Source organism: Panthera pardus, unplaced genomic scaffold, assembly GCF_024362965.1.
Source record: "Panthera pardus isolate Hobbes unplaced genomic scaffold, ASM2436296v1 HiC_scaffold_8, whole genome shotgun sequence".
Taxonomy (NCBI): Eukaryota; Metazoa; Chordata; class Mammalia; order Carnivora; family Felidae; genus Panthera; species Panthera pardus.
Genome location: NW_026527013.1, coordinates 150,023,076 through 150,048,044, shown reverse-complemented (window position 1 = coordinate 150,048,044; position 24,969 = coordinate 150,023,076). Strand labels below are relative to the sequence as shown.

At 51.6% G+C, this 24,969-nt stretch overlaps 2 protein-coding genes across 5 annotated transcripts in view; one reads left to right on the top strand and one right to left on the bottom strand.

Annotated features, from left to right (window-relative positions):
• The window catches only part of LOC109269047 (solute carrier family 23 member 1-like), a 57,694-nt gene extending 49,630 nt beyond the window's left edge, over nt 1–8,064 (top strand). For 2 of the 3 annotated variants that reach the window (XM_019452843.2, XM_019452842.2), the window contains exon 14: nt 171–2,656. In XM_019452843.2, coding sequence (XP_019308388.2) covers nt 171–262 — 92 coding nt within the window. In that variant the 3' untranslated portion in view covers nt 263–2,656. Of the gene's footprint in view, nt 1–170; nt 2,657–6,395 lie in introns of those variants that run through there. The other variant, XM_053896956.1, reaches the window with a different exon arrangement.
• On the bottom strand, nt 2,191–24,620 carry STRA8 (stimulated by retinoic acid 8). 2 transcript variants are annotated; one of them, XM_053896958.1, is made up of 9 exons: nt 24,515–24,620; nt 19,678–19,906; nt 15,529–15,604; nt 14,858–14,942; nt 12,576–12,797; nt 11,390–11,675; nt 7,042–7,115; nt 5,308–5,419; nt 2,191–2,265 (listed from the first exon to the last, which is right to left on the bottom strand). In XM_053896958.1, exons 2-9 carry the CDS (start codon nt 19,867–19,869, stop codon nt 2,191–2,193), a joined length of 1,122 nt encoding a protein of 373 aa, XP_053752933.1. In that variant the 5' UTR covers nt 19,870–19,906; nt 24,515–24,620. The 2 variants fall into 2 exon arrangements, with proteins under 2 accessions (XP_053752933.1, XP_053752932.1); XM_053896957.1 differs by lacking the exons at nt 2,191–2,265; nt 24,515–24,620 and having other exon boundaries at nt 5,185–5,419; nt 19,678–19,896.
• Between the last annotated feature and the right edge of the window lie 349 nt (nt 24,621–24,969).

Here is a 24,969-nt window from a genome sequence, read left to right as displayed (position 1 = left end):
TGCTCCAGCCCGCGTCCGGCTCAGGCTGTTTGTGATGGATTGTTCCTAAATTTCACTTTCTTGGAATCGAGTGCACGGACTCCTGCGTAGGCCTCGGTGTGCTCCTGTAGGCTGCCAAGGGATCAGAACCCACTCCACCTGATGGCCTCCTTGTTTCATTATTTTAATAGATGTCAGGCCTGCAGCGTTAACTCCTGCCCGAGTTTCCAGCTGGCTGGTCCGCCCCGCAGATTTCAGATTTGCAGTCTCCACGATTGTGTGAAACAGTTCCTTAAAGCAAAATACCTAAACCTATACCCGCACCTATACCCATCCCCATCCATATCCTCTTGGTTCTGTATCTCTGACAGATACAGGACTGGCTAACAAGGGAAAAGATATCATCAGTCAAGATACAGGTAGATATCTGACTGATGTCGGAAGAGTCCTAGGTGGGGAGGAAGGGAGGATAAGTAGCATCTGAGGGGATTTTAAAGCAACATATCCATCCCGGGCCGTGCCGTATCCAGTGAGCCCTGCGGGGTGGGGAGCCGACGGCCGCTGGGGCTGAGGTGTGAAGGCAGGGGCGCTCCTTGCACATGGCTGTGGGGAGAAAGGATGCTGTATTCCCCTGAGGTCCACGCTGACCGGGGGCCCCCGTAGCACGCGATGCTCCAGGAATGAGGACTAAACAGGAGTGGGGTGGGGGCTGGTTAGAGCTGGTTAGGCCCGCATTCCTTGAGGACCTACTATGTGCCGGCACCTCTGTAGAGATTTCTTTCTTCCTTCCCACGTGCTGCCTTGTTCTTGGCTGCTGGAGTGGCTGGGGGTGGTTGTGAGCACAGGTGCTGAGCCCCCCTCTTTCTGCTCAGCACAGCCCCCAGCGGAGAGCCCCTACCTGCCCCCCCCATTTTGGTTGTTTATAAATAGTGAAGTGACAGTCCTCGTGTATCCCCCATGGGGGGGCCTCGGGGGTGGGCTCGTGACAGGACATGAGGTGAGGGGCCAGCACTGGGGCTCAGGGCAGGCAGGACTGCGCTCGCGTCCTAACCCTTAACCTGCGCCTCAGTTTCTTATGTGGTCATGATGGGAAGCGGTAAAAAGCCAGGGAATCCTTTCTGTGCACGCTCGGTGTATTGGTGAGGGGTCTCCAGAGAAACAGAGCCAATAGGATGTAGGATGTGTGTGCACGCACGTGTACACGCACGTCCACACAAGCACATCTACATATTACATACGTGTGCAGACACACGCATAGAGATTTTAAGGAATGGGCTCACGTGATTGTGGACGCTGGAATGTCCCAAATCTGCAGAGTAGGCGGACAGACTGGGAAGAGTTGCTGTCTGTGTCCAAAGGCAGTCACTGGCGATTTCCCTCTTCCTCGAGCTCAGGCTTCAGGGCTATTCGATCCTTCAACTGATTAGGTGAGGCTGACCCACATTAAGGAGGGTAATTATTCTGTATTTACTCAAAGTCTACTATTGTAAATGTTTATCTCATCTGAAAATACCTTCATAGAAACATCTAGAATAATGTTCAACCAAATACCTGGGTTCCGTGGCCCAGTTAAGCTGACACATAGAATCAACTATCACATCCCGTATGCGCGGCCAGGAGCCTCACCAGAAAGCACTCGGAACACTCTGGGATCTGGCTTGAACTCCATTTAGGAGTCTTTATTACCAGAAGCAGCAGAGGAAGCTGGTTCTGCCCCGATGTCCTGTAGCTCCTACAGCACATGAGTGGTCAGCACCGTTCCTGGGCTCCCAGGGCATGCAGGATGAGTGAGTGGCCTCCAGAACTCTCTAGAACCCACCAGAACTATGTCCTGACTCCAAGGTATGCTGAAAGTACCCAGTGTCATGGCACCTCTGGGGACAGACCCTACCTGTCCTTTCTTGAAAGGCCCGTGGCCTGGGCTCCAGCCAGGCTGCCCCCAGGACCCCCGTGAAGAGGAACACAGCAGGAGCAGGTGTGTGCCTTGGCATCCGGCCAACCCCTCACACCAAACAACCCTGAGGGACTGACACAGGGCCACACTACTTTGCAAATACTTTATAACAATCAGAAACGGAAACCATCCAAATGCTCTGGGACAGCCACTCCAAAATGTCCCGGAAGGCCGAGGCAGGTACAGCTTTGGCTGTCGGCATAGTACTTGGAAGCCACCCACCGCCGTTCACCCCCTCCCTTCCCAGCCCTTGTGCGTCACAGGTCTTCATCATCGAAGGTCTCCATGCACCTCAACATGATCATCTCATCGTCAACGGGGAGGTCTGGTTCCTGCAAAACACAGGGTGGAAGAGGATCAGTTGTTATTTAAGGAATCCAGTCCCCAGGCAGATGAGAAGGCCCCCATGTCTCCCAGAGAGTCCACCCCATCTCTTGCTGCATCTTCTCTAGCTTCCGGCCAGGAAGTAAGGGCTATGGGGGAGGGCGGGGGGCAGGTCCCTTTTCCGTTTCACTCAACTCCACACTCTATGATCTTCAGAAAGGGTTTTCTTGGCTGCTTTTCCATCCTGGGGGTTTCCAGGATCGTGTAAGAGGTGGGGGGTGGCGGACAGCATCGAAGCTTGTTCCAAATGCCCATCAATGGAGGACAGTGAGTTATGCCATGGTGCACCCACCGAGGGAATACCATGCAGCTATTTGAAATTAAAGGAACGAGAGGGTTCTCTCTCTGTGGGGTATACAATTTAAAAGGAAAAGTGTGAAGTACAAGGCAGTGTGCAGAGTAGACTACCATTTGTGTTTGAAAGAATATATAAATATCTGTAGAGTATCTCTGGATGGCTGCACAAGAAACTGGTGACGGTGACTGCCTTTGGGGAAAGGAATGGGGGCATAGCCAAGGGACGCTGGTAGGAGACTGAGTTTTCTTTGTATATCTTTTGGTAACTTTCAAGTTTTAAACTATGTACATGGGTTGACTATTAGATAATTTTTTTAAGCAGCAGCACGGTGTGTGTTTAGCAGGGGTTTTTTATTCCCTTTACAATGGCCCCCACTGACCTGACTCGCTATTACCTCTCCCCCTAAAAGTGTGTTCCTGGGTTTTGCTCTTCCTGTCTTTCCCCACCTTGGCAGAAAGTGACCCCTGTAGTTTGTTACCCTGCTGGTCAGGGGCCGGTCCCCTTGGGCCCTGGGAGGCATCCCTAAGCCCAGTCAACCACCTCGTGAATGTGGGACATAGTCCCCCGGGTGATGGCCAGCTTGGGAGAAGACTCTGCTGACGTCCTCGCTCACGGTGCTCTACCGAGGAAGGCAGGGTGCGTGGGGAGCCAGCGTATCCGAGAGGGAACCAGGTGGTCTCTAGGAAAGTCATGTGGGCCCTTCATTCAGGGTGAAGACCACAGCAAAGCTTGAGAAAAAGAGGGAGTGGAGCACAGGGGGCGCCAGGAGGCCAAGCATCCCAGGAGGGGCCACACACTCAAGTCTGTGTCACACCAAGGGCTTGAATGTTGTTCAGAAGGGTCCAGTTCCCTAAGCCCCCGAAAATGGTGTCCAAGGCGTTTTTGAGCTGCAGATTTGCAAAAGCAGCAGGTCACGAGAGGTATCTGCTGGTCTTGGGTGCTGAATAGTAGCCTATCCACCCCAGTTCACGCCCACCTGGGACCCTACTTGGAAAGAGGGTCTTTGCAGGTGTAATAAGATTTGCAAGATGAGCTCATCCTGAATTTAGGGGCGGCGCTTAATCCAAATGACTGTTGTCTTTATAAGAAGATGCGAGGGACTGGGAGACACATGGAAGAGAGAAGGCCATGTGAAGACAGAGACCATGACTCGAGGGATTCAGCTGCAAGCCAAGGGCTGTGGGGGCCACCTGAAGCTAGGAAAAGGCAAGGCAGGACTCTTCCCTAGAGCCTTCTGGGGCGGCATGGCCCTGCACCTTCTCTAGCTTCTGGCTACATTTGGCCTTGATTTGGTCTTCTGGCCTCTAGAACTGTGAGAGAAGACATTTTTGTTGTTTTAAGCCAGTCCTAGGTGCTGTCCAGGTGCTGAGTGCTAACACAGCCTTCCTAGGACACCATACAGGTGCTAATTAGAGTTTCATCCAACGACCTCGGTCAAGCTGACAGGGGAGGTGGATGGGGAAGAGAATGAGATTTCCCTCTTTATACAGCGTATGGTGAAGGCTGGCGGCCTCCTGCCCCAGAGCCACCTGGCCAGCTTGTTCAAAATACGCATTCTTGGGGCCCTGCCTCACAACAGTGAATGAGAATCTCGGGTGCCGGGGCACCAGGAATCTGCATTTCCGGTTAGCTCCCAAGAGGATTCAAGTTGGAGCATCCCTCTGCTTTATACGGATACCCAGTCCTGCTTGGTCTTTCTTTTCTACCACATGCGGGGAAAAGGAAGCAGGGAAAGCAAAGACTGGCCTCGGTAAAGTGGACTGACTTTCCTGTGTCCAAGAGAAGGCGGACACAGCAGTAAGGGCCGGACGGCCAAGAGCTGATGGGTGGTGCGGAGCAAGCGGAGGGGGGGCCCTGGGCCCCAAGTGGAGATTCAGAGTGGTCTCGGCAGAGGCAAGGAAGGGTCAGTAGGAAGAGGGCCGCTAATAGGATGATACCTTAACCTATTGAAAAGCTGTCCTAGTTATTTTTAGACAAGCATTGTCATTATTACTGCTTACTTTTTTATTTCTTTTAGTTTTTTTTATGTTTATTTTTGAGAGAGAGAGACAGAGCACGAGCAGGGGAGGGGCAGAGAGAGAGGGAGACACAGAATCTGAAGTGGGCTCCAGGCTCTGAGCCGTCAGTACAGAGCTTGACTCAGGGCTTGAACCCACGCACCGTGAGATCATGACTTGAGCCGAAGTCGGACGCTTAACTGACTGAGCCACCCAGACGCCCCTATTGCCTACCTTTTTAAATTAACAGTTGTGTCTTTGCTAAATTCGGAGAGAAATTCCTGGGTTATGAATCTGAAGTGGCCTGTGCCCTTGGTGCCTCAAGCCTCACTCCCCTCCCCGCATGAAAATTTCTGGAACGTACCTTCTAATGAAGACACAGTCAGCTTTTGGGAAGCGGAAATTAATGCCCTTCAAAAGCTGACAGCAAACATTAGCACAGGGGCTCAGAAGATGACAGAACAGCTCAGCCCCTCCAAAAGCTGTCACCCAGTCACACAACATTTACAAATGCCTGCCAAGAGCCAGGTCCCCATCTCAGGCCTGCCCGGGGAACATCCGTCAGTCTCGTCCCTCAGCTTCCCTGGACATCTTCTATTCCCCAGGGTGCATCAGGCTGACTCTCGTCTCGAGAGTCCTTTCTGGCATCCTGCGGGAGGTGAGCGGAGGCCTCCCATCGCTCTGCTCAGTCCTACCTGTTTTAACTGAGTGTTAACGCAGCAAAGGCCTTTAAAAAAATCGACGATCTGCATGTAGAGCTGAAACTTCTCCTCTGGATTTTCTGGGTTGCTGCCGGCAAATGCTGAACTGACAAAGGAGAAGAAACAGCAAATATTTAGAATCCTAATCTTCGGCCTCGGCTGGTACCCCCTAAAATATGTGGCTTACAGGGTGAACCACGCACTTGGAAGCACCCGGCTGAATTCTCAGACAGCCTGGAGGTCTGCCTTGCCGCGGCTTCAATGGAGCCCAAGGGAAAAGAGAGACTACAGGGAGACTGGCTCCTGCGCCCTAATTTAGCGTTCTGAGCTGTGGCCTCTGGAAGAAGGGAGCTAAACTGCCTCTGTCCCTCAGGCTCGCCCTCGCATAGCCACGCTCCACGGTCCTGGTCCCCCTGTGGCAGCTGACGGAGCTCAGGGGGCATCCGCCACACTTGGGCTCAGTCCCCTGAGATGCCTCCCCTCGGTAGGTCTAACACAGAGCACCAGCACGGAGAAGGCCTGCTTTGCAGACTCCTTCCCGCTGCCTTCCCAACAACTTCAAAGAAGCCTCAAGTCATGCGGGGAGAGCCTGCATGTTGACCTCACTTCCCCTGGGACCGAGGTCCCACAAGCCGCGTAGGAACCCTCCGGCAGCAATCCATGCCTTTTCCAGGGAGAGCAGGAAACATTTTTAATAGGTTGTTCTCGTGTTCCATCGGCACAGTAAGGAGTTCCAGGTTGGCGAAGTTGTCTCCACAGCCCAAGCCCAGCTCAGGAACAGGGACATCCATCCGCTTCCAGCCCGTTTCAGCAGAACCAAACCCCACACACAGCTGAGAGGAGCTCGAGTCACCTCATCAAACAGCTTTGGAGAGTTTGGACAAGTCTGTTGAGGCCGAGTGGAGCAGGCAGGTGGGAGGGACACAGGCTGATGTCAGGTGACCGGGGACAGCCTGGCCGCATGGCCTTGGCGGAGAGTGGGGATATTTGTTGGGGTATGAGGACAGGAATGTCTCCTCACTCCCAAAGAAGAAAAACTAAATAATCGGGATTTTTTTTTTTTTTTTTTTTTTTTTTTTTAGCCATGACACGGGCGCAGGTACCTGTGCCTATAGGTTAGAAGACCACAGCTTTCCAAAGCAACAAAGGAATTTGCGTCCCAATCAAGCTCTCTTTGCGAAAAGCCCCTGTGCTACGGATTTAGTCAAGCTGCTTGTTTGGGAGTCTCCCCAGATCCTATTTTGTGTCTTCTCGCTTCATGGGGTCAGCTGTCCCCTCCTCCCCTCTTCCCACCTCCATCCCCAGAAGCACCGTGAAAAGCCACTTCTCCCCTGTCCAGCTCAGGGCACGGCCCGTTTCCACATTGGCCCAGCCTCTCGGGGCGGGGTGGGGGGGCCGGAGCCCCTGCCCACCTCTCAGACCAGACAACCGCAGCAACCTGCCTGTGGCCCCTCACCCTGGGAAGATGGTGCAGTGTGAACAGCCTCGAGCTCATGACCCGCTGCGTCTCAGCCCTGGGCCAGGATGGAAGCATTTTCTACGTAGAAGAAGCCTCAGCTCAGTGGCACGATCCTAGGACCAGCCCGCTTCGAACCACAGACAAAAGTAGATCTCTAAGAACTTCTGCGGAATTTTGCGCCCCTCTGTGGGGCTGCAGGGGAGCGGCCCCTAAGCATCCGCGCCGGGGTCCACACACACACTCACACTCTTTCATACCCCTTTCCTCACCTAGAGCTAGAAGTACTTGGAGCCTCACTTTTGTCCAGGAAACTTGCCACATCGAAGGCATCTTCAAAGAGTATCTGAAGGAAGGCACAGAACGTGATGTGTCAGCACTAGCTTGGCACCTGCTCTGGGCCGCTGGCGGACACGAATAGAAAGGCTCTCTCTTTAACCCTCACTCCCCAAAGGATGGGTATGTGAAAGCCGGGGCCCAAACACACGATCTCTGCTTGGTGACCTTCCCAGGCCGTGCACAGTAAGCGCTTGCCCGCCCAGAACAAAGTGCCAACCCCAGAGGTGGCCACAAGGGACGGGGGAGCACCAGGGACTGCGGTCTCCTCTTTCTAAAGAAGGTGGGAGCCCAGGCGTGAGACGCAGCAGCCAGAGTCAGGCTTCAGTTTGCCCTGGGAGAGGGCTCATCTACACCTCCCGAGATGCAGAGGCCACACGAGCCCAGGATCCCCAAGCTGGCAGTCATCTATCAGCCAGGACAGCCCTCCGAGAGGTTGGGGGCCCTGGGGTGAGGCTGCAGGAGGGCCAGCTCCCAGTCCTGCCACTCACTAAGCCGTGTGACTTCAGACAAGTGACCTCATTTCTCGAATCCTCCTCTTATGTAAAGGGAATCACAATAGCGCCTACCCACAGGGACACTGCAGGAATTAAATAAGATGAGGTCGGTGAAGCACCCGCCTCCGAAACGTTAGCTATTATTGATATTAATCTGCTTTATAAAAGAAACACATGCTCATCGTGAAGATTTTGGAAAATAGAAACAGAGAAAGAAATGAAAACCACGGAGAAGCCGTCCCACCCAGAGAGGTCTATTGTTGACACATTGACCTATTTCCCTCTGGTCATTTCCTGGGGCGTGTTACATTGGATATTTCGATTTTGCAGTCTTGTTATTTAGATGGCTTTCAGTCCTGCTTTTGTTTACTTTCTTGAAGAATATTAAATATTCCACAGGAATGTGATATATACACTTAGGAATGCAAGGATTAGCAAATAAAAATGCAGGATGCTTCGTTAAATTTGAATTTTAAATAAAGAATGGTTTTTTGTTTTTTGTTTTCAGTACAAGAATGTCCCAGATATTGGGCGGGACATTCTTATATAATTTTCACCAGGGACGCCCCATTTACGAGGGCAGTCACCCTGAGAAGAGGAGAGGGAGCTCTCTGGCCCATAGCTGGCAGGTTCTGGGAGGTTCCATAGGGTCTCTCCCCTTACCTGAGACACTGTTCTATCTCTGGAGGTCTTGTGTCTGTCTTTCTTATCTTCTTACAATTTGCTTCCCCTGAACTGAATCCCTTGGGACTCTGGCCATGTGGATGGCCCTTCTTCTTCTTCTTCTTCTTTTTTTTTTTTTTTATTTTTTAAATGTTTATTTATTTTTGAGAGAGAAACCGATGGCAAGTGTGAGAGGGGCAGAGAGAGAGAGACAGAGACACAGAATCCAAAGCAGGATCCAGGCTCTGAGCTGTCAGCACAGAGCCCGACGTGGGGCTTGAACTCCCGAGCCATGAGATCATGACCTGAGCTGAAGTCAGAAGAACTGACTGAGCCACCCAGGCACCCGATGGCCCTTTGCCTGATCTTTTAGACATTTTATGATGAACCTTCTTTCTAATATCCCTTTGCTTATCTCCAAGAGGGTCTGGGAAGAGGTCACTGAAAGGACCAGCCCAGAAGCCCATCCACTCTGTGTTCTTCCCCAGCAGGTGGGAGGCAGGGTCCTGGGCCCGAAATTCCTGCCTTTGACCAGTCAGCCCACTGAAGTTCCGGGCCACACACTGTCCTCAGCTGTGCATACGGCTCTCGAAGCTAGCCTGGCCGGGGGTAGGGGTGCCCTGCCAGGCGCTGTGGCCCTTCTGGAGCACCCAGCACACTCATGGGGCCTTGGTTCTCAGACCCTCCCAGGCACACCTGACCCTGCATCCAGGAGCTGGCCCCAAACACAGTTGTTCTGCAGCAGAACCTCTCCAGATGGACCAGGAGCTATAAAGACTTCACTGCAACTAAGTTGGAAGCCAGAGTAGTGACTGGCCCTGCTCTGGGTGTAACTGTTCTCTCTTCTGTTCACCTGGTCACCCAGCCCTGGGTTGGCCCAAGCCTAGGGATGGCAGTGAGGCAGAGCCCTCATCTGGGCACTGCTGAGGAACTCTGCTGCCAGAAGAATGTGAGCCCTTAGCCCTTTCTGGAAAAGATCAGCTGCTTCCATGATTTGGGGACATTAGATTCTGGGTTGGGTCTGCCCTTCCCTGAGGAAAGGTTCATGCCGCAAATGCACATACACGCCTGTACACATCGGTTTACAGCTTGAAACGCTTGTCCGCACATTTGGCATATGTTTTCCTTTTGCCTTCTTTGTGTGAGACCTCAGGGCCAGGCGATTCGGGGCTACAAAGACATCGAGGCTGGCTGACATGCCTTGGGTATGAGGTCTTCAGCGACTGGTTTCCTGGCCCCGCTTTGACCACTGTGGAGGAGAACTCAGGAACTCTCGTGGTGAAGCCAACATTAATGGACAAATAGGTGAGAAGCCCAAGTCCAACTGGGGGAGCAGAGGGGACATACACAAAAGCTGACTCACTGTTGCATATCTGCACTGAGAGTTCCTTCCAAAATGCCCTCATACATCAGTCACCTGGGGTGTTTGTTAGAAATGCAGGTTCTGGGGCGCCTGGGTGGCTCAGTCGGTTGAGCTTCCGACTTCGGCTCAGGTCATGATCTAGTGGTTCACAGGTTCGAGCCCCACATGGGGCCCTGTGCTGACAGCTCAGAGCCTGGAGCTTGCTTCGAGTTCTGTGTCTCCCTCTCTCTCTCTGCCCCCCGCCCCCACTCGTTCTCTCTCCCTCTCTCTCTCTCTCTCTTTCAAAAATAAACAAACATTTTAAAAAATGAAGGTTCTGAGCCACCTGAGGGGTCAGGTACTCCACTTCAGTGGGTCTGAGGTATTAGCCAGGTACCTGCCTTTTTACTAGACTCCACTTGAGAAGGATCAGGGGAGATCACGGAAGGCTGACCATAGACAGGTGACCAAAGAAAGATTTGAAAAATTCTTTGATGAAGGAGATACAACCTCTGAAGCAGGAGCTGAGCATCCTGGACAAGCCACCTCACTCCTTAGGCCTCATCAGTAAACCGGAAGCCCTGGACTAGGTGACTGACATTCTGTTGCTGTCCGGGCCCCGGGCCCTGAGGGCTGGGCAACTTCCTGGACGATGGAGCATTTCAGGGCTGTATCCCCGGGGTCCCAGGCACTACGAAGCTGTCTGGCTCTAAGGCTCCCCACAGAGCCACAGAACATCTTCTCAAAGGGACCACCCACTAAGGGGTGCTTGGAAAGTCAGGGCAAGCAGAGGGGTGCGGCTGACCTGGTGGAGGCCATGGTTACTAAGTGTCCTGCAAAGCACAGGACAGGTGCAGAGAGCACAGAACTGCCTGCCCCAAGCTAGAGAAGCAGGTCAGAAGGGCCGTGAGGTGGCAGCAGCCTCCTGAGGCTGTTCTAATTCTGGAAGCGCAGCTGAGGGGCCCGCTTCGATTTCAGCATTGAGTGACCACTAATGCCACCAGACACACTGCTTTGAGAGGCCAATAGTCGATAGTGAATTCCTCTCTTTTCACTGAATGGCAGCAATGCTCTTGGGGGTGGGAACTGAGCTCCTCTTAGGGATTGAGCCTAGCCGGTCCAAACATAATACGTTCTCGATGATGTCAGTCATTGGCTCAGTAATCTGGCAATCTGGCCAATGGGAGGGCAGGAGAGGTATGGCAGAAATTTCTGGAAAAGGTCTTCCTTGACCATTAAGAAAGAGCCACATGAATCTTTCTCTCTCTTACCTGATGTGGAGGAGGGACTATACAGCTCAAAGGCTCCTAGCTGCCATTCTACAGTCACACGGGAAGGTGGGGAGGGGAGACAAGGTGAGGGGTCAGCCTTACGATGAGGCAGAGCAGGGAGAGGGGAAGGACCAAGTCCATGGTGACCTCACTGAGACTAATGGGAAGCCCTCCTGACCTTGGGACCTCCCTGCATGGGAGAAGCACCTTTCCCTTCATGGTTTAATGAGCGAGTAACTGGCAGTGAAAACAATCCCAACTGATAATGACCTTTTAAGCCTTCTCTTCTATGGTCCCCGTGGAAAGCTCAGGAAGCAGGAGAAAAAGGAATGCCATTCTGTGGTGGTAGCGCTTAGGCCGGGAAAATCAGAAACACACGGCTTGAGTCAGAATTTAAACACTACCTCACATTTGGTAAATGACCCCAAGCAGACCCCTGGTGTCTCCAGGCCAAAGGCAACGGAATCGTTCCCACGCACTCCTCCCCCTGACCCAGAGACGGTCTGCTCACCTCCTCTGGGGTAGAGACGAGTGAGCAGCTGGCTCCTTGGCTGTCAACCCCACTGTCCTTCACGCTGCCCTCGGCACAGCCTGCCTCCTGATAGGTACCAGCAAGGCCCAGGAGGCCGCTGTTCCTCTGTGCCCAGGCCTGCAGGAGACTGGTCTTCCTCTCCTCAGAGAGGTTCTGCCACAGGTGGGAGATGGCTGCAGAGACGATGGGGAGTGTCACCTCCTGTGAGGAGACAATCCCATTCCCGATCAGAAGGTCCATCATCTGTTTGTAAAAGTTGAGATACCTGGAACAGAAATGGCGTCATCTCCCAGACCTGAAGCCAGTGGCCGAAGGTCCCTCCCCAAACCGTCTCCTCAGGTGTCCATTAGTGGGGTGGTCCACACCACACGGGCAGTGCCACAGCTCTGTGGTTTACCAGGGGCTTAGCCTTTCTAGTCTGCATGCCCCTGACACTTGGAGAGCAGAAGCCACTTGGGGGGCCGTGGAATGATATAGATCTGGGCTCCAGGGTCCTTCCCCCACGTCTTCCCAGAGTTCCCATGGAGCTCTCTGCCTAATAGAAGAGAGAACAAGGAGCCCACGCTCCCTGCTCACCTCTCAGCCCATGGGAAAAGTGCTTATAATTCTAAGCCCCATGAATGTGCAGCCATGATATGACGCTTGCTTTATTTCAGGGCCGGAAAGGCTCAGCTGTGGAGCGAGCCTCCTTCTATTGGCCTCCGGAAGCCAACATGGCTGCCATGGGTCTTAAGTCTGTGGAGGGGCAGTGGGTGGCTGTTGGAGTCCAGGCCAGTCATCCACTGTATTTCTTACTATAAGACCAGTAATGCAGCTGGTGTGTGTGTGTGTGTGTGTGTGTGTGTGTGTGTGTGTGTGTGTGTGTGTGTATGGGGGTATTTGGTCCTCCTAATCCCCATCATAGCCCCCACAAAGTCACCCCAAATAAATACCCAGTCTAAGTAAACTCAGTGTATGTGCTGTGCAATGTAACTTCAAGATTATTTCTCTAGCTCTTCTGCCAACCCCATCCCAAGCCCCTAACATATGGAAATTCTGGAGCTTCCTTGATTGGGGCCTGGTCTGGAAGTGCACCGGGGATGCAGCCTGCTGCAGACAGAGCCTCTGACCCCTTCCCCACAAGAGTTCAGGCCGTGCGTGAAGCCACCCTCCCAGCCGTTCACACCGTTCAAATTCCATGAGGTCTGGCAACAAGGTGACTGGGGAGTGTAAGGGCTCCACTTTCTTCTCTTCTTCCTCTTCCTCTTCTTCCTCTTCCTCCTCTTCCTCCTCTTCTTGGTCTTCCCCCTCTTCTTCCTCCTCTTCCTCCCCCTCAGCATCCTTCCCAACTGCCTCGATTGGGCACCAGTTGGCAGAGCCATTATGACAAACCTTATTTGAGACCAGGCTGGTGAGAAAACAGAAACAAGACAGCCACAAACTAATGCCCCTCATGAACACTGACACTGACATTCTGAAGACAATTTTAATGTGAGCGTGTGCACGTGCGTGTGTGTGCACACATCACGACCAAGTGGGGTTTATCCCAGGAATGCAGGATGGCTGGCTCAAACTTTGATGAAATTCCATCAGTGGAATTCACTGTAACAACAGACTTAAAGAAGAAAAACCAAACGATCCCCTCAATAGATGCCGAAAAGCACTCCTCAAAATTTAACATCCATTCATGACAAAGACTCTCGGCAAACTAGGAATAGAAGGGACCTTCCTCAACCTGATAAAGGGCATCTATGAAAAACCTACAGCTAACATCATACTTAACCGTAAAAGACAAAATATGTCTCTGCTAAGGTCAGGAACAAGACAGGGATGTTCACTCTTACCACTTCTATCCAATATAGTACTGGAGATTCTAGCCCGTCCAACAAGGCGAGCAAAAGAACAAAACGATACACAGATTGGAAAGGAAGAAGTAAAACTGATTTTATTTATAATCTATGTAGAAAATCCCAAAGAATCTCCAAATATGTGACTAGAACAAAGAAGGGTGTTTAGGAAGGTTGCAGGATACAAGGTCAATATATGAAAACCAATAGTATTTCTATATTCCAGTGGTGAACAACTGGAAATTGAATTTTTAAGAAGTGCCGTTTGTAACAGCACCCCAAAGCACTGAATACTTAGGTTCACACCAAAACCTCAACCTCAAAAAGAAAAAAATGGGTAAGTTAGACTTTATCAAAAATTTCAAATTCTGCTCTTCAAAAGGCAGTTTTAAGAGAGCAGAACAGCACGACACGATTTGGAAAACCAGGATTTGTAACCCAGAATCTCTTCATCTGATAGGAGTAATCTCCAAGGCATCATGTTAAGAAGCAAGTGCACCAGAAGAAAACCTGGGAAGATTCTTTTATTTTTAACATTATTTTTTTAAATGTTTATTTTATTTTTTGTTAACGTTTTTATTTATTTTTGAGACAGAGAGAGACAGAGCATGAACAGGGGAGGGTCAGAGAGAGGGAGACACAGAATCTGAAACAGGCTCCAGGCTCTGAGCTGTCAGCACAGAGCCCGACGCGGGGCTCGAACTCACGGACCGCGAGATCGTGACCTGAGCCGAAGTCGGCCGCTTAACCGACTGAGCCACCCAGGCGCCCCTTTAAACGTTTATTTATTTTGAGAGAGAGAAGCAAAAAAAGAGGGGTAGAGAGGGATTCCACGCTGAGTGGGGAGCTGGACGTGGGGCTCAATCTCACTACTGTGAGATCATGACCTGAGCTGAAATCAAGAATTGGATGCTTAACCAACTAAGCCACCCAGGCTCCCTTCTTTTTTTTTTTTTTTCTTTTTTAAATTTCAGAGCACAGGAAGCCTTTCTGAGTAACCATAACAGATGGACGGATGAGACTTCATTTTTGCATGGCCAAAACAAAAAGCAAAAACATCAAAAGCAAAATAATAAAACAAACGACCAAAGGATAATTATTTGCAAGTCATATCCTAAAAGATGGCTGGCTAATTGGTCTATACAGAGGACTTCTACAGCCATGTGGGAAAAAGACAACCAACCCAACAGGCAAATGGGCAAAAAATAGGCACTAAAGGTTGCCAGGAAAAGAAATACAAATGATCTTGAAGGAAGACACTGAATTTCACTCCTAACTTAATGAATTAAAATACAATAACTATAAAATATAATTAATCTATTCCTGAGCTGATGCCACACTTTTAATTGCTGTAGGTCTATAATCTATCTAGAGAAAAATCCTAATTATTATGATTTAAAAAGAAATGTAGCCATTCTCGCATGGGCACATGATGTAAGTATCGATCAGATTTTAGTATGGGATACAGGGTGTATCTTAACTTGGTAAGGGAAGGATGGCTTACGGAAATGGATGGGGTTGGGATCAGTGGCTGATCATTTAGGAACCGCCAATGCAGTTGTCTGCCTCAATGAGATGATCCCTCCTTTGCTGTTTGCACGGTGGTGCCTGGGGGTCTTACCTGTGATTTCCAGAGTACATACTGGCATATTCTGCCTTGACCTCCTCTAAGCTGTTTGCATTCCCGTCCTCCAGCTTGAAGGATTCTATTGGGGAGGTGAAGGCAAGGGTCACAAACGGGGAGGCCCAGCCTCTGTCGACTCCCTCCTGCCCTTCTGATCCAGGTGGACCATGAGTGGTCCCTGAGCCCACCCAGATTCGGGTTAGGGTGTCAAGGGTCCAGTCTCACCTCTTCTTCTAGAGGTAAGGGGGAGAAGTTTCTTAAACCGGCCCTTCTCAATCAAGACACCAAAAGTATCCCTTTTAGAATTCGGTTTCCACCAGCTTAGTAAACCCAAATTCCTCGCCAGCCACCGTTCCCACACTGAGTGCCAAGAAAGGGAGCCAGGCTCTGCTTTTGGGCGTGATAAGTACCGGTCCGCTTCCTCTCTGGTCTCTCAAGATGGGATCAGGTACCTGATGGCTTCCGTCTGTCCTGCCAGACTATAAGCTCCCTGAGTGCAGGGGCACGAATCTCCTTGCACTCCTGGCTTCAGCACAGTGCCTGGCACACGGTCGGCACGCAGGAAATACCTGCTCACTTGGCTTAATCCAATCACTCTGCTTTCGGTGGAAAGACCAACCAGTCTTTCCCTGGGAAGGAGACGGGGGTGGCCGACAGGGGTCCATTACCTTTCATCTTCAGAAGATTGTCCAAGGTTTGCTCCAGCTCCTGAATATGATTCTTCGCCTTATTCAAAACCTGCCACTGGGAACCGAGACAGACAATGCTGAAAAGCCAGCCTTCCATCCCCGAGGCTGCGGTCTCGTGGACACAGGAGTCCGTTCCGCAGGCTGACGCCATGCTCCCTCAGATGCAAAGTCACATTCCTTGACATTGTCAATAAAAAGGTCGGGAAGTTTGTTCGGAAGCATTTAATTTGTATTCTGGAGACGGTTCTCACAGAAATGCTAAAATATTTGGCAACGGGGCTGTGTTCTGCAAACTACTAGGGCTTCCGAAGGGCAAACAGCTATATATGCTCCTTGAAGACGGAGTGAACTGTGGCCGAACAGCAGCCCCAGGCTGACACCAAGACCCAGAACTAACTTCTGCTCAGTTATCGCAATGAGCAACTGGCTGGTTAATATGAAATAAATAGTTCTTATTTGCTAGATGCATACACTTCAGCTGATCAAAAAACACCAAATCCCCTGTCAACTTGAACTCTGAATTTCCTGTTGCTGCAGGGCTAAGTCACAAGCATTCCCCTCCTCCTTCTCCCCTTCCTTCTCTCCTGTGTGTAATATTCCTTTAAAAAAATTTTTTTTAACGTTTATTTATTTTTGAGAGATAGAGACAGAGCATGAGCGGGGAAGGGGCAGAGAGAGAGGGAGACACAGAATCCGAAGCAGGCTCCAGGCTCTGAGCTGTCAGCACAGAGCCCGACGCGGGGCTCAAACTCATGAACCACGAGATCATGACCTGAGCCGAAGTCGGATGCTCAACCGACTGAGCCACCCAGGCGCCCCTATTCCTAAAGTCAAATGGTGATTGCAAGATTATGCAAACACAAGAAATGCTAAATACTGTTTATTGGCTGACCACCGATAGCTGTCCAGAGTTCCATACGTTCATCAGGCAAGTGCAACAGGCAGAGCTGTGTGTTCGGCCCCTGGGGACACAGAGTAAATCAGATGGCACCTGCTTTCCAGCAGGAAGGACAAGGCAAGCGTGGAAACGACTTGTAACACAGGCTAGAATTCAGTAGGCACCAAAGGGAGTAGAAGCCGAAGGCCGTGGAAACGCGTGGGAAGGGACACTGATTCCAGCTGGAGGCGTCCAGACGACCTAGAGCACGGCAGCCGAGCAAGCAGGCCGAGCTGAGCTCTGGAGAGCGCAGTGTCTCAAAGGCAGGCCTCCACGCAGGGACAGAGACGGGGTGGCTGGGGACGTGGGCCGCCCCAGGGGACTGGGGAAGCCAGGTGTGGTCAGGGCCGGGGCGGGCAGTGCGAGAGGAAGCCAAAGCAGCCACGGGCGCACAGCCCCGGTGCTGTCCCAGCGTCCTGCCTGGTACACAGAAAGGAGGCTTGAGGGGAGCGAGAAGCACGACACTCTGCTGCCCCCAAAACCGCGACAGGAGAATGCAGTTGATGGCGAGATCTCGAATACTCCTTTTATTTTATTTTGTAAATGTTTTTACAGGTTTATTCATTTTTTGAGAGAGAGAGAAAGAGAGCACAAGTGAGGGGAGGAGCAGAGAGAGAGAGGGAGACACAGAATCCGAAGCAGGCTCCAGGCTCTGAGCTGTCAGCAAGGAGCCCGATGAGGGGCTTGAACTCACGAACCACGAGACCATGAGCTGAAGTCAGACGCTTAACCAACTGAGCCACCCAGGCGGCCCTCGAATACTCCTTTTACCTGGTTCCCAGCATCTCAGGCTTGTTCTTAATCAGGATGAGGTGAGGCCTTTCTGGCCCTCTGGCCCAGACACCCCATGCTCACTTGCAGTCTTAGAGGGCCAACACAGAGCCATGGAAGCCGGGTGCTTCCAGAATGTTCTTGGCAGGCTAATTAGGACCTTAGTTCTGGGTTGAATTATATCCTTCTGAAAAAGATATGTTGAAGTTCTAACTCCCAGAACCTGTGAATGTCACCCTGTTTGGAAATAGGTCCTTCGTAGACTAAACTAAAACGAGGTCAATAGAATGGGCCCTAATCCATCCAACGTGGCTGGTGTCCTTATTAAATGGGGAAATTTGGATGCAGAGACAGACGTGCACAGAGGGAGGATGAGGTGAAGACACAGTGAGAAGACGGCCAAGAAACTGGAGTGGGGCATCTCTAAGCCAAGGAACGCCAAGTAATTGCTAGCAAACGCCAGAAGCTGGGAGGCAGGCAGGCTTTTCCCCTAGAGCCTTCAGAGGGAGGGAGCATGGCCCTGTGGACACCTTGATTCTGGACTCTGAGCCTCTAGGACTCCTAGACAATACATTTCTGTTGTTTCAAGCCACCCTATTCCTGGTATTTTGTTAGGGCGAACCTTTTCTTCATGCCTATGACGAAGGCAGAATTCAGGGCTGTCCCTCAAGCAGGATGAGGGAAAAAGGAGAAGAGAGAGAACACCTGGTCTGCCTGCTGTTTCCTGGCTGTGCCATTCCAGGCAAATTGTTTACCTTTCTGGAGCCTCCATTTCCTCCTCTGTAAAATGAGATCAGAATGGAATTGTGGCAGATAAATGAGGTAATACACTAGTAAGTGACCAAGACGGAAGCCATTATGACAATGCCACATCTTTCCACGCAGCGATCTTATTAGGTGCCACGACAGGCCTCTGAGGAAGCCGTTACTGTTGCCCGTGTTTAAGGGAGGTGGTGATGGGAGCCTGGCAAGTACCTTGTCTCACATGGACCCAGGCCAATCCGCCAGGCTCTCCATCACCACGTCACGAGGTACAGACTTTAGGGGGTGCAAATATAGAGGAAAATATAGTTTTCCTCTATATTTGACTTCGATTATTTACTTTGGGGCCCTGTTCTTTCTCTGGTCATGCTGCCAGTCTGTGCACACTACTTCACTGGCCAGTGATGGGGACTTTGGGTTTTCGGCGCATCCCTGGGCACAGGTAGCAGATTCCTCCTCGGCGAGGGGACACGGCGCAGAGCTATGCCCAGACGGGCTCTTTGCCCTGAGCCCCCGAGCCTGGCTCAGCAGAGAGAGGAGGAACAGTGGCCCCCGCACCTCTCACCCTCCACACCCTCCTACAAGAGCAGGCAGGATCTCTGTTCAGATTCTTTCACCCAAAAACCCTCTCGGCCCTACTCGGCGTCTTGCACAAAGGTGCTTGAGGTGCCACTCAATCAAGCCACAGTCACAGAGGCCCTGGCCCCGTGCCAGCTGAGGAGGAATTCTTGTGTTGGCCCTCAGTAGGAGAAGGCTGTTAGCTCCGGCAGCAGGAGGCTGGGGGCTCATGCCCCTCAAGCGGTCCCTGTCCTTAAATGCGGCTCCGCTGAAACCCACCAGCCCGCGAGGGAAAATCTGCTGGCTAGAAACTGTCTCAGGCAACCGGCTGGTCTCTGGAAAGACCACCAGGTCTGGAGCCGGGAGCTGAGGCCCTCCTCCCGGCCCTGCCACCAACTAGCTGACAGGTCCCTTCGGACCCCTGTGCCTCCGCTGTTCCAAGAGGGCAGGGGGAGCGAGAAGATCTCGGGGCCCTCTCCCCTACTGGAGACCTCCTATAAGGCTCCTCCAATAACACGAGCTCCGTTCCTTCTAGCACCACCACCCGAACCTTCCTCCATGCTCTGCCAGAGGCACTAACAGGCAATAAAGAAGCTATCGAGGGAGAAAGGCAAAATCAAGAGCAGGAACAGATAAATGCTTACCCAGAGGGCTCTGCTGCCTTGCGGAAAAGATCTGGTTGGTGCCCAGAACCAAGTCGCACGCACGTGCGTGTGTCTGTGTGTGTATGTGCACGCGTGTGTGCATGTGTGCGTGTGTGTTTGAGTGGAGAGGCAGGGTCCCGGAGCAGATGCCGGAGGTCACCCCTGTCCGCTCGAGGGACAGACACAGGAGCCGCTGGCTAACCAGGCCTCTCGGGGTGTTATTTCCCTTCTGATGCCAGGCTTGTCTGCTGCGGGCAGGGAAGGTCCAGCTCACGCGTCACCCATGTGCAGCCACACTCCGTGCGCCACGAGGTGCCCGCCTCTGATCACTGACCCCATCCCGACTGCAGCCCTGAGGGTGGGGGTGGGGGGACTGGGGGCTCCAGGCCGGTCCCCACCTCACCCCACAGTCCCTCCACGTTGGAGACTTTTCCTCCCACACCCAGGTCCCCTTACCTTTGAGGCTGTGAGATCAGACTGGGAGTAGACCATTTTCCGGAGGTTGCCGAACAGCCCCACGAGGGTGGCTCGGTGGCGGGCCTGGGACAGGCGTCGGCGGGCCACCCTCGGCTCAAGCTCCCACAGCTGTGCCAGGGGCCAGGGTATTGCTCTGCCACTGGGGTTACTGCCTTCTCCAGAGGTCGCCATTACAAGCTGCTATGTAACAGTATGCCCTTCTTTGGTCCTAAATAATAAAAATACAGTACTAAAGAAAGAGGAAGGCAGACTGAAACAGAAAGGGGTTACCACTCCCAAGTAACAGGTCCCAAACCGACGAATATAATCAATAACATACACAATAAAGAACAGAGGACACAAAAATCCGGAATTTAAACTGGACTCCTAAGAACACAAGCTGCTCATATTTGACTTACAGTTGAAGGGCACTGCTGCTTTACCCCAGGGATTTTCCAGAACGTTGCAGGTACTCACCAGACACTTGTTAAATTGACTGGCCGTGGCCAAGGAGAACAAGCCATACCCCTGAGATCTCATTCCTTACAGTCTGTGAAAAGCTGAACAGGCATGTGTCCACACCCTTTGAGGTCTTTCCTCCCATGAGAATGCACCCCTCTTTGATCTAGGTAGTGGTTACACGGGTATATGTACAAAAAGAAATCCAACAAGGTGTGTCCTTAGATTCGTGAATATATATATATATATATATATATATATATATATTCATGAATATATATATATTCGCGAATATATATATCACGAATATATCTATATCTATATATATATATCTCGAATATCTATATCACGAATATCACGAATATATATATAATCTCAAAAAAGGAGAGATGCACTTTTATACCTGTGAAAGCAAAAGTCACATAATGACAGAGATTTAGAAGCAGGTGTGCCTTGGCCTGCTGTGCATTCTGAGGATGATCATTAGGTTGTCACATCTGAGTTTACAAAGCAGGAGCCCTCCCCTAGGAGAGGCAATTCTGGGATGGATCCATAACAGTTTTAGTAAAAGACAGGGACCAAGGTCTCTTACCTGAGTCATAGACTCCTCCTTCAGGCACTCACCCCACCACCCAGAGGACAGCCAGCCCTTTGAACAGAGGGGCCACATCTTCATCACCTCTGTACTCCCAGAAGGTGCTCAGTGCTGGGGTTTTGAGTGAATTCTAATGGAAGCCCTCCACTGGGTCCCAGGCTTCCCTGAGCTCGGTCCTGCCTGCCACCCAGGGACATTCCATGACCTCAGCCTGGGGTTTGCTTGTTTTGATGTATGTCAATCACCGGGGGGACTGTAGAAAATACACATGCCCAGGCCCCACCTTGAAAATACTGGTTCGGAATCTACTGGGCCCAGGCATCTGGTGGGCAGCCCGCTCCCCAGGTGATGCTGATACCTTCACGGTTTGAGCCATCACTAGGGCCCATACAGCAACACCTCTCTCCAAGCACCACATCTGGCAGCTGGGAACGAAGTCTCCTCCATAGAGGGAATGTCGGGGAAGGGGGCTTGAGAAAGCATTCCCACTAAGTTCTACAGGGAAAACCAGCCACAGAGACAGTGAACCCAATCAGGCAGCGTGGGATTTGTAAAACACCTTTTAGATCAGAAAACAAATCTACCAACAACGTAATTTTCACCAATGGGTCGATTTTCCCTCTCTTTGCTTCTCAAAACAATGGCAGGAAGATAGTAAGTGGGTGCCACTACGTCTGTGGGTGTCTGTGCCACTGATCTGTGAAGCTCCTGTAACATTTATTACCCAGAATGCCACCATCAGTGCACAGAGGACAGCCGCAGAATCTGCACAAGCCCATCCAGCCTGATGGCTGGGTTAAAAACTATAGCCTCACTTCCCAGACACTGACAAATCTTTAATAGGGAGCAAAGTGAAACAAAGAAACTTTTGATTTGCCTGGGGAAGAAATAAAAATCTTTTGAACCGAAGAGCATAGGTTTTCTTTAATTGCTTAAATTAAGAAGAAATGAATGTGCCTGGACAGCAGGGAATTTAGGTCAGTGAGCAGAAGTAAAATAAACACTAGGATTCTCCCAGGATCTAGAATTCTCTAAGGGTCTCAAAATACTGACACCAAAGGCCCCTGGGCTTATGGGAAATCTGAAGCTCTCGCGGTGCCAATGCTGGTAATCGGGGTTTCCTCCCAGGCTTCTCCCCAAACACACTCCACCCAAATACCTGGAGGGCTGTGTGGTTTCAGTCACAGGATAAGGGTTGTGACCCCCTGCCTCTTGCAAAGGGGACGGACCCCCTGGGCCAGTCTTCACTGCCTGCCACTAGGGGTGAAGCCAGTCCCAGAGCATCCTGCCCACCTGCCGAGCCGGGGCCTCTGCCTCACCCTGCCTGCCCCAGGCGCCCCACGGTCAGGAGTCTGAGATAGTTTCCCCCTTGAGGCAGGAGCAGGGCAGGACGCAGGGATGATGGGAGAGGATCCTTCCCTCAAGCCAAGCAGATATGAAACTTGATAAGACCCTGGGCAATTTTAAACGTCCTGCTCCTAAATGCCATCCTGCTCTCTGCTAGGAATGAGCTGGTAGGACCTCCAGAAGGCATGCGTCTCGAGTTGTCTTTATTAACTTGCGCTGTGCACCCAACAGGAGCTGAGGTGTAAGTATTGTTCAGACAGAGCTTTTTGTTGGGATAATACAGGTGGATCTGGCCTGTCCGCACCTGTGGTCTGTGTCAGGGGGTGGCTCACGGGGTGAGTACCGCAGAAGCCACAGTCTCGGTGGGGGGAGGGGAGAGCAAGACCCTCCTTCTGCCTTTTCCCCAGGTTGGCTCTTCTGCTAGGAAAGGGGGAACCAACTGTAAAAATGAGGTTGAGAAGGGATCTTTTATTTATGACAGAACAGAACAAAAACAAACCTTTCCCCTAAATGTCCTGTGCAGGGGCCACGTGTGTTAAGGAAACTGCCCCCAGAGGTATAAGGACAGCAGAGTCCCAGACTCTGTCCCCGGGACCTGGAAATCTGCATTTTGATAGCAGACTCTCCCATTTTCCCTTCCCTCACACCAATAACAGAAACATTTGCTCTCCTGCCCACCACCCTCTATTCTGTGGCCCCTGCCTGTCTGCCCTGGGATGCCGCCCCTCCTTCTGTCCCCTGCCCCCCAGTCTCTACCTATTGAGAAGTCAACCTGTCCTTTTATTCCTAGTTTAGGCCCCAATTCCTCTAAGAAGTTGGCCAGCCCCATCCACACTGGTTTCTAACTTAATCTTGTTTTGCCAACAAATTAGTAAAATCCTTGGCTGGGATTAACGTATCGGCATCTAAACCATCCTTCGCACGGCAGGTCAGAGTAAGACAGGATAGGATGACGAAAAGACCTTGGAGGCAGGGAATAACAGCTAGTCCGACCAAAACCCAAAAGCCCTCTCTGGATCCTAAGCATAACGATCTCTTGAATTCAGTTTTTGGCCAGATCCACAGTGAGAGGCACACATCTCAGAAGCTTAAAAAGCCTTCGAAGGGGATGCTGGAGAGGAGGGGAGGGATTACCCAGGGGCAAGAATCTGGATACCTCTCCTGACTCCAGAAACTGGCCACGTTTGGGGGATGAGTGTAAATGTTTGGGCAACCAAAATGTGTGAGAATCTTGGAAATTCAGGACAGAGCTAGTGGGGGGGGGGGGCAGGGCACTAGGCCTAAGAACCCACCGTGGGTGGGATGACGCTGCACTCAGAGTTGGTACCCGGCCAGTGGGATGAACTGGTGTAGGGCAAGGCCGGCTGGATTATCCACTGGCTCAAGACCTGGACTGGACCTCCAGCTCCGTGTTAATCTCCCGTGTGACTTTGTATGAGCCAAGAAGCCCGAGGTCTTAATTTGTCTGTACAAAGGAGGGGAGAAAGTCTTTAGAAAGTTTGCTGCCTCTGTAAGGTCACTGTCACGATTCTATGACCACCCGGAGCAAAGGCACGCAGCACGAGCTACTCCTTTTAGCAGAAGTGGAGTGCACGACAGAGTGGGAAGCTGAATCTGGAGGAATTCCGGGCTCTGCAGCCCTGTGGACAGAGGTTTGCTGGATACTTTTTCTGCGAAAACCCCATTCATTCTGCAGGAAACCCGGGCCAAAGATAATAGGCATTTCAGAATGCCTGACATATATTCCCTTTTAAAAGCTTTTCACTGTGTTCAAACCTGTGGGTCAGACCAGCAAGCACATCGCTCTGCAGTCCAACAAAGTCAGTAGACAGCCTCACTGACGAACTCTTCTAGAAAGGCACTGGGACGGTTCATACCGTCCTGCCTTTTTTTTTTGCTACTCCTCATCTGCAGAGCAAAGCACACTTTCAAGTTACCTTTCTCGACTTGCCTATTGAACACTAACCCGTTCCTATCAAAACACCACTTAGTACACACTTGGAGTCGACATTTTAAAAACTCCCTACACTAAATTTTTGAAAAATATGACCTCTGCCTCTTCTGCGATTCAGAGAAATTTTCATCGGTTTTTAGCATCACTCCACGAAACGTTTGAGTGTGACGCTTATGAGCACACCCTGCGCGAAAGTACACAATAGGCTGGATAATGTTTTGTAACTCCCAGGCAGCTTCCTTTGGTTCCCTACGCTTATTACATCACGTAAAAGAGAAAGCCAAAATCATTCTCAGAACTCTGTACTTTGTCACGATGCCATACACACACGCCCACTGAAGGTCTGGCCCCAGACCTCAACGTTCACCTGCTCGGATCACGGGCACGCACAGCCCACACCTGTGCATGAACACCCACATGGCCAAGTGCACCTTTGCGAAGATGAGCCGGCGCAGTGATAGCAGCGGTTGGTCTATACTCACGCGCTGCGGGAGGTGCGTGCCCGTGCACACGACGTCCCCTCTCCCAGGACATGCGGGAGGTTGTCTGAAGCCCTGACTGCCGGGACAGTTGTCGCTGGCCTCGCGCGCGAGCCAGACTGGGGACTCTAGATCCTACCCCCACCAGGAGACAGACCTAGCGCCTGGGCACCAGGCTGGGGACCAATCACGGCGCGTCCCCGGCCAACACAGCCAATGGGGAAGTGCGGTGGCGGGCCAATGAGGGTGCGGGCCGTGGAAGAAAGAATGTAACGAATTGTCTCAAGGACACACAAAAGGGGGAGACTGACCTTCTCACCTTGCCAGGTGGCTCCTTTTCAAGTGGAGGTCACGCGGGGACAGGGAGGGGGTGGGGGGATGCCTCTGCCACCCCAGGTGCCCCACACAGCCCACAGAGGACTAAAGGGAAGTTCTCTAACTGGTTCCACTCACCGGTC